Below are 8820 nucleotides of genomic sequence, written 5' to 3' on the forward strand. Positions count from 1 at the left end.
TTCAAAACACCTACCTATCACGTTACTTTCTTCTAAAGAGGTCTCTGTTTTAGGACAGGCGCGGCTGGAAACCTGTGGTTAAAGAAAGAAAAAAAAGATGGCAGCGAAAGAGGAGACCGACCAACATGTGTTACCCTTAAAAAAAAAATCTTACTTTTAACCTCAGCTTCACCATTCTTTCCAAGCAATCATATCATCATCATTCCCGTGTCAGCATCATGTGGTTAGAAATAATAGAAACGGGCAGTCCACCTGAATTCACAGCGAAAGCAAAACGATCAAAATCTACACTTAAAAACTTTGGAAACACTTATTCTTAGAACATGATGGACACAGACAAAGTCGAGTATTTTCACTCTGCCCCTCATATTATGTTAATGTTTGTTTAATGCACTCCACTTTAATTTTCTGCCCTGGCTTAGAACAAAAAAAGAAGGAATTCCTCCTGCTCCCTTATTTCCCCAAAGGTGGAGGTCTTATTAATGTTGCATGGCTGTCTGGCTCAGCTGAGTGTGTTTACTCAGTGGTAGCAGGAATGTGCTAAGTGTGACTTGAAAGGAGTTGTTACAATTTCATTTTTAACTCATAAAGCAAACAGAGCGCCCCTGAGATTTTTATCAATGGCTCCATTCATTTCAAAACCCGCCCACCAATCAGCAAACTATCCGCTCGGTAACGTCACGCCCATTGGGGGGGAAAAGGGATCTGGGCTGTTACCTGCACGCTGATTGGTTAGAAGTACGGAGAGAGGCGGGGTCTTACGTGGTCCATCGGCTATAAAGTAGAGTTTAGCTCCTCACCCCTTTAGAAAAAAAGGATAGAAGTCCGAGCTAATGAGAAAAAGAAACTAGAATCTTCATGTGAAATTAATGAAGATCAATAATATTTCCTTCGATTTCTGCTTGAAATTGTTGTTTTAAAATTACTTTGTAGGGTTTTTTTGTTTGTTTTTTAGCTTTTAAGGATAATCATGACATTTCTCATCTATCTGACTCTACTGACAACAGCCGTCATCACACAGGTAAGATTAAGTATGTGAGTCTACTTAAAGATTAAAAGTACTTGTGACAGTAAAAGTGCCCTTAAACTCTGAACTGAGTCTGAACAGCAAACACTCCTTCATTGAAACAAATTAATCCTCATGAGCCAGCAGCAGATTTTACTGTACTTTATCTCGGTCATGTTTAAAGTAATTAAAAAGAGAGAGAGAATGAGAGAAAAGAAAAGAAAACGAACACAATAAGGGGAAATAGAGTGCAAGTGAGTTTAACAGTGGCACTGCACCCCCACTTATATAATGACGAATGTTTTTTTCTGATGAAGTTTGCCTTTCTGGTAATCAGCTTGTCTACTCATGTCTAATTTTTTTAGAGCATAGTAGCATGCTGATTCCTAAAACACTGGAACAAGTTGGCTCTAGTACTGAGCCATGACTCAAATCATGAGCCAGCAGGGGGCTGCGTACAAACCCTGAGTTGTCTAGACACTCAGAGAAGGCTGACCAGCAGTAACTTGACTTACTGTAGAGATTTACTACAATGCTTCATATCTGGATGAATGACCAACAAAATGATGATCTGTCACAAACCCGGGGTGTCTACAAGATAATAGAAATTCAAACATACATGTGCCAGAGCACATCCACACAATTTGGTATCGTAAGAAATGCTGAAATTGGTAGATTAACAGCCTGCTGATGACAGGCAGTCAGAGGGGATGTAGGAATTTTCTGTTCCAAGTACCAGGAGACTTCTTTACAATTGGGTTATAGATGCAAGCCTGTGGGGTTTATTGTTTTTATTTTTGACTGTTTTATTTTGATAATAATAATAACAGTAATAATGGAAAATGCTACACACACACACACACACATATACAAGTCGTGTTCTGAGCTTTGTCTGAATATGTGAATCTTTCAGGTGATTGCTCGCTGCCCTGCGGTGTGTGAGTGCCCCGCAGAGCCTCCGGTCTGCCCTCCAGGCGTGAGCTCCGTCTCAGACAGGTGTGGATGCTGCAAGGTGTGCGCTGCACAGCTTAACCAAGATTGCAGCCCTGCGAGGCCTTGCGACCACCACAAAGGGCTGGAGTGTAATTATGGCAATGACGTGACCATGGCCTGGGGCATATGCCGAGGTGAGAAAAGAATGAATGCTGGGAGGGAAGAAATCTCAGAGGAGGGGGGGGAAAGCTACATCTGAAGTATTAAAATGCAAGAAAATGTAGTTTATATACTGAGTGTAAAAGAAAAGCCGAAAGGGTGCGACAAAGGTCATAAGAGAAGCTTTCTTAGGTTTGTGATTTAGAAGCATGGAACCTTGCACAGCAGGAGACATTTTAATGAGTAGTAGTTTTATGACAGCAACAGGGGGTTTCAGGGATAAAAATACTCTTTCCTTCTGCACCATGCCGGTGCTGCCCCACAAACTATGAATAGCTGGTTCTTCCATGCCTACGAGACGGGGGGTCTGACACTTCCTGCTTCTTTGTATCCACTCACTTTTTGATCTCATTTGTCCTGTGGGATTTTTTTAGTGTCTTGTGTCACTGTTGGTGTTGATGAAGTCAGAAGCAGCGAGTAATATGTGTCTTTTCAGCAAAATCGGAGGGACGCACGTGTGAGTACAATGGAAGGATCTACCAGAATGGCGAAAGCTTCCGTGCTGGATGTAAACACCAGTGCACCTGCATTGATGGCGCTGTTGGCTGCGCGCCTCTCTGTAGCAACAAGCTGCCACCAGCTTCACCATCCTGCCCCTACCCACGCTTGGTTAGGATACCTGGGCAGTGCTGCTTCACTGTCGACTGCAATAAGGGCACATGGCGCCTTCCACCTAAGCATCAGGTTTGTTACATTGAGTTTGTAAGGAATTTGTGAAACAGTTTGATGATACTGGAGGTAAAAAATCACTGTGGATGAACTTGTTAATTGTGTATTGAATTAAACAATTTGGCCAAAAACTTTTTAAAAACTCAGTTGTCAAAAATTATATTTTCTTATTTTGTTTACTATAATTTGGAGTTGCTTTGGCAAACTAATACAAGCCACTGTAGTAAAGCCTCTGGTGCAAGGATGCCGAAACCTTTCTGATTAACAGTATCTGGTTCGCTTGCTGAGAGCAGGTACTGTTATTAAGTGCTTTAAAACACCTAACCCCTTGAAAATCAGGGGTTACGCCCACTGTGGGGAAAAGCACACGAAAGTCGGACACGGTCATGGCAAAGATGAACTGCAACCATCTAATCTTGCGTATCTCTCTGCGCAGGTGCATCCTCCACAACAACACCCGCACAGACCTCGGCTCCATCCAGTGCCGCCCCACCCTGAAAATGACCTGGTCCTAGCCAACCAGCTTACAGACGTCAAACCCAGCAGCTGGCACAGTGAGCGTGGCTACAAACACTTGCCTGGTATGCAAACTGTTTCTCGCAGTGTAGTTCATATTTTAGTAAGTTTAAGTACTGCTTATTTACATTGGTTGTATAATATTAAAGATTCTCTATATAGGTAGTTCAATTGTTCTAGGCTGTGTGAATAAGGTGGTAGAAAGGGCTCTTTCTGTCCTCATGCTGAAATATCTTCAGGCCAGACGGTGGTCATGTTATCCCCGGTGGCAGACCAGCACCTTGCATTACCATTCATGTGCAAATGAATGAATGGGTGAATAAGAGGCAACAATTGAAAAGTGTTTCTTAAATCACAAGGTAAAGTTGTTCCATAATGGCAGTACTTTTACTGTACTCTGAGAATATGAGAACAGAGTTTTTCACAATCACAATGTTAGCCTCAGACACAGATGTGCTCACATTTGCCTTTCTCAAGAGCAACACTGCAGGAGATCCCAAATTTATCATCTGCTTTGCTCTGATTTGCTATCAGTTACTTATCTGTATTTATATTCTTGGTGACCTTCTATCTTGCTTTTAACAATGAACAAAAGACAATTGGGTAAATAAACCTGACCAGCAGATAAACTATCACTCAATAGTAGTGCTAGATTCAATTTAATTCAGTTCAGGTTTACTTATATAGCACCATTTCACAAAAACAGCTGCCTTGAGGTACTTTATATTGTAAGGTTACGACCCTACTATATTAGATAGAAAGCCCAACAATCGCACAACTCCCTATGAGCAAGCACTTTGTGACACTGGGAAGATAAAACACCCCCATCTGCCACGACCGGTTGGGGATGAATGGAAAGAGAATGAAAAGCCACTAATCACCAAAGCTGATCCAAAAGTGGGGATGAACGTCTGAACCAAATTTCATGGCAGTTTATCTCATAGACATTGACGAGGTACCTGACCTCCAGATCAAGAATCTCTGCTCTAATTGGTGTCATTTTTCTCCCTGCCTTTCACCCACCCTCCGTAACCCTTATACATTCCTCAGTGTGGAGCCCGCTGAAGGAGAACAAGTGTGCAGTACAGACCACCGACTGGTCCCCGTGCTCTCGCAGCTGTGGGATGGGTGTTTCTTCTCGTCTCACCAACAAGAACCCTCAGTGCAAGATGGAGAGACAGACCAGAATCTGCACCATACGGCCGTGTCACAGCCTGGCGGTCCCAGCTAAGGTGAGATGGACTGAGCGTGATCTGAACGAAGGAATGAGACAGACGCAGACAGGGACCATAGTTCAAACAGCCGTATCACTGCCGAGATAACTTGTAATAGCAACTTATCTCTCACGCAGTACTCTGCTGAATTGTGATAACACTTATTATTTAACCTGTATCTGCGTTTGACTCCTCATGCAAAAACAGTACCTTTAATTTTGCTTGAATGAAAAATTAGATGTTCTGGCACTGAGTAAACATGCTCTTAGTGCTAAAGCCATCTTTATCCAGAGCTTAAGAACAGAGATTATCTTAGCGGTACTTTCGGGAAGCTCCACATCCACTGGGAACTGGGCAGTGCTGATTTACTCAGCAGTGTTTTGGTGGCAGCCCGGCGCCTTTTTAAATATAGTCCCCCACCCTCAGCATTCCTGCCAAGCAACTGTCCATAGCTAGGCTCTGTCTGTGTACTCAAGCCCAGGGAAGTTGTGTGTCTATATTAATCCTACACGTTGGACACGGTAAGAACTCTTTTACTCTGCTCCACTGAGTTAAAAGCTCTGCTGCCAAGAGCTGTCATAGGTGTTGGTGTATTTAACAGCAGAGGACACTCAAATGTTGAATAAATATTTAACCTTAAATATAATCACATTTATCTAAAAATAATCCCTCTCTGATTCCCTGCTTTGGAAGTCTAGTCCTCTTAATGTGAAACAGACTATGAGTGTAAAGCTGCTTTAATCTGCCGCTCTGTAAGGCGCAGATGGGGGTATAAATCAGATCTTGTTAGATTATTTATTTATTCATTTATCTTGATTCCAACTAATAATAATCATTATGACCCAGGTTATAACTCTTATCTCTCTGCTTTCATAACTCGATCACAGAAAGGGAAAAGCTGCTCCCCAACTGAGAAAGTCGCAGAGCCAATCCACCTGTCCTATGGGGAATGTGTGAGCATCCGCCTCTACAGGCCCAACTACTGCGGCGTGTGTACGGATGGACGGTGCTGCTCGCCACGTCGCACCCGCACCGTGCCTGTGACCTTTGCGTGCCCGGATGGTGAGCGGTTTCAGAGGCTGTCCATGTTGATCCAGTCATGTAAATGCAGCAGTGATTGCGGCCACCTTAATGAAGTGGCCCTCCCTCCTCAGCACTGGATGTACGGAGACACTCACAAGTTCACAGACTAGAATTGAATTGAGGGTCTTTTTTTTTTTTCTTGCTTGGCTTTTTTTTCCCTATTTGACTTTAATGTGACGAGGTTTGTTTTCTTAAAGAAGAAAGCCGCTTGAAGACGAGGAGCCATTTTTTTTCTCACCTGGCTCCAAGTGAATGAAGGCCTCAGGCCACCCGCCTCACTGCAGAGACCATAGGCAGGAAGGACTGCCTTGGTATTATTCATCTTAAAGACAACCCATATTATAATATCTGTGACCCTGTGCTCCTGTTCAAACTGATGTGGGACTTAAATTAGAGCCCCGAAATACTCTGAACTTCCTGCATTTCCTAAGTCCTGCTTCAGGATTTGAGACTCTCCAATCAGCCTGAGAGGACAAATGCTACAAAAGCAACAAAGCACTTTATTTATTTAGCACTGAAACTTTGTGAGCAGTGCACAAGAATCTGACAGGACTGCCTTACCCACAGACGGGTGACAAATGAAAGGGGAGGAAAAAGGTGTTGAGCCACTATGTGCTGCCAGCACAGCTTCACTGTGCCTTGAAGTCTCTAATGGTCTGTTGGAGGGATCTTTCTAATCATTTCCCTCATTTGGTAATGGTGACAGAGAGCCCTGTCATATTGGTCCCAAGCCTCCGATTACAATATTGAGATTTAGTGACTGTAAAGCCATGTTATATCATTCATGCCCTGGATATTGTCAACGGGTTAAAGGTGATCACAAGTTTTTAATTTGACCCTTTGCTGCCAGTTTCTTTCACTGTAGGGGCCAAAGATTATAATTTGTCACCCATTTATTAATCTTTAGCTCAACATACTGTAAATACTTCATATCTCCCAGTGCACTGTGACGACTTGCTGACAACCAGCTGAATTAACTTTTGCAGTTTTATGTAGAAACCTAGAGGATGTTATGCAAATGTGGATGACTTGTTTTATTCAAAACAGAAAATCACCATGGTGTTATAGCTATATCTCTCTATATGGCATGATGCCATGTAAAGCACATGAGTGAATTCCCTTGAAACTCACACTGTTAGATAAGAGACATTATCTTTAACTGATAAGAATTCAGGAAGAACTGAATCAGAGCCAATTGCCTTGGTTTAGCATTTAATACAACTTAGATAAATTTATTAGCCAAATAAATGTTTTCTTGATGTTGGATCACAGTGTATTCTGCAAAACACATTTCTTGATTTTGATCCAAGACTGTATACAATCGTGTTCTATTATAGATTAAGACACTGTACAGTGTAGCAGTCACCAGTTTTTTGTTGGTCGATCTATGTGATAAAACTGGCTCCTGTGCTCAAGCTTCATGTGACGTTTTATTTTAATTCAACTTTGACGGTTTCAAATTAAGTTTCTCCACAGTGCAACATCACCAGCTGTTTATCAACAGTGGATACCTCCTCAAACTGTGTGATAGCGCCCTCTGCTTGTGGGTATCAATATCTGCAGATGCCAAGCTATGTCTGAGTCACTCCTGTTATAGTTTTATATGTAATGTTAACATCTGACATGCGTTAAATGTTTAAAGCACACAAAGTGAAGTTCATCACCGTCGAATAAGGTATAAAAGTTTATTTCTTTAACCAAAACAATATATCCACAGATTTTTGCTTCTTTTCTTTTCTTTTTTTTTTTAAACAAGGAACACACTAAAACAAACACTCTGCAGCGAGATGACAAAACACGTTTTATCACTATGAACGTGCCTTCACAAATGGTTGGATGGAAACATTAAAATAAATGTTGAAGGTTTCTTTTCTTCCACCAAAACACAGTAACAACAGGGATCACATGATCTTCACTGGAAGGGCGCTTCATTCATCTGGACTGTTCAACTGCAAAGAGACATGAGGTTAACATGAGGTAGAGAAAATTTCTATAATAACTTTATACAGTAGCTATCACACTTGAGTATTTCTACACAGCAGTGATGTAGTATGTGAACATGGCCTGTTATCTGTACATAATTACAGGCTTTCATTTGCAAATGCATGGCTACTTCTTAGTTTAGTTTTAAAGATGAGCTAAAATCTCAAAATGCATTCAGAATTTTAGCAGTCAAGACAACACAATACATACTAAACAATGTTAATCACCACTTCCTGTAATCAAAAGCGTGATACTACGAAAAGGTTCTCCTAGTGATAAAGAAGAAGAAGTGATGTCGAGTGGTGTGACAGCTCCTCAGGGGGTGCCACCAACGGCTATACCTCATAGGGAACTCAACTCCTTTGGAGTCAGCACACCCATCATGATGACTTTTTACTATGCCTTCCTGGAAAGCATCATGACCTTCTCCATTACCTGCTGGTTGGACTCTGTCAGCCTTCAGAACAGGAACAGACTGCAGCACACTGCATCAGTGTGCTCTAAAATCATTGGCCTGCCTGTCAGAACTCTGGCACAGGTTTTCAGCCAGCCGGCCCTTAGACAGGCAGCCAAATTCATCAATGACCCCTCTCACATTCTTCACCCCACATTTCAATGGCTCCCCTCTGGGCGACGCCTCCGCTGCATTTCCTGCAGGACTGAGAGGAGGAGAGCCACCTTTGTCCCCAAAGCCACTCTGCTTTAACTCTAGCCGATAAGACCATTTCCCACACCAGAAACATAAACTACTCTATAAGGCTGGGCCATATCATACCGTTCACGGTAATACCGGTATAATGTTTGGCAAGGATAAGAAAATGAAATATCGCGATAGAATATGAGTAAAGTGCACATGCGCAGTGCCTTTGTTTTCATACGCACATGGCGGAAAAAGCATGACGGCGACGGAGAATGAGAAGAGCGAAAGTGGATCGTTGAATGAAACGAGTTTGTAAAAATGCTGCAACTTCAGTGGTGTGGAACTGGTTTAGCTTTCGTCCTTCAGATACATAACAAAGCACTTTTTTTGGTAGAGCATGCTAGCGGGCCGTCGTTATTACCGTGTTTTTTGGAAAATACGGCACACTTAAAATCAATCCTTTGGTTTTTCTGAAAATCGACAGTGCCCCTTATAATCCCGTGTGCCTTATGTATGAATTCTGGTTGTGTTTACTGACCTTGAAACGATTTTATGTC

The 8820-nt window shown here is 42.2% G+C and overlaps 2 protein-coding genes across 2 annotated transcripts in view; one reads left to right on the forward strand and one right to left on the reverse strand.

Annotated features, from left to right (window-relative positions):
• Positions 1 to 829: 829 nt before the first annotated feature.
• Positions 830 to 7252, forward strand: LOC102194056 (protein CYR61-like). Its single transcript, XM_005736239.2, has 6 exons — positions 830 to 1021; positions 1920 to 2133; positions 2595 to 2842; positions 3264 to 3408; positions 4394 to 4575; positions 5445 to 7252. Exons 1-6 carry the CDS (start codon positions 971 to 973, stop codon positions 5748 to 5750), a joined length of 1146 nt encoding a protein of 381 aa, XP_005736296.1. The 5' UTR covers positions 830 to 970; the 3' UTR covers positions 5751 to 7252.
• Positions 7253 to 7311: 59 nt separating this feature from the next.
• Positions 7312 to 8820, reverse strand: part of LOC102193773 (DExD-box helicase 39A) — a 7256-nt gene continuing 5747 nt past the window's right edge. The window contains exon 10 of the mRNA XM_005736238.1: positions 7312 to 7589. Coding sequence (XP_005736295.1) covers positions 7573 to 7589 — 17 coding nt within the window. The 3' untranslated portion in view covers positions 7312 to 7572. The remainder of the gene's footprint in view (positions 7590 to 8820) is intronic.

Source organism: Pundamilia nyererei, unplaced genomic scaffold, assembly GCF_000239375.1.
Source record: "Pundamilia nyererei isolate P.nyererei 1_Seehausen unplaced genomic scaffold, PunNye1.0 scaffold00068, whole genome shotgun sequence".
In the NCBI taxonomy this organism is placed as follows: Eukaryota; Metazoa; Chordata; class Actinopteri; order Cichliformes; family Cichlidae; genus Pundamilia; species Pundamilia nyererei.

What these genes read in the sequence shown, in the direction of transcription:
- LOC102194056 (XM_005736239.2), top strand. Translation starts at nt 971, where the DNA reads ATGACATTTCTCATCTATCTGACTCTACTGACAACAGCCGTCATCACA. An exon ending in GGCCTGGGGCATATGCCGAG is followed by an intron (nt 2,134 to 2,594) that starts GTGAGAAAAGAA and finishes GTGTCTTTTCAG; the next exon opens with CAAAATCGGAGGGACGCACG. An exon ending in GCCTGGCGGTCCCAGCTAAG is followed by an intron (nt 4,576 to 5,444) that starts GTGAGATGGACT and finishes ACTCGATCACAG; the next exon opens with AAAGGGAAAAGCTGCTCCCC.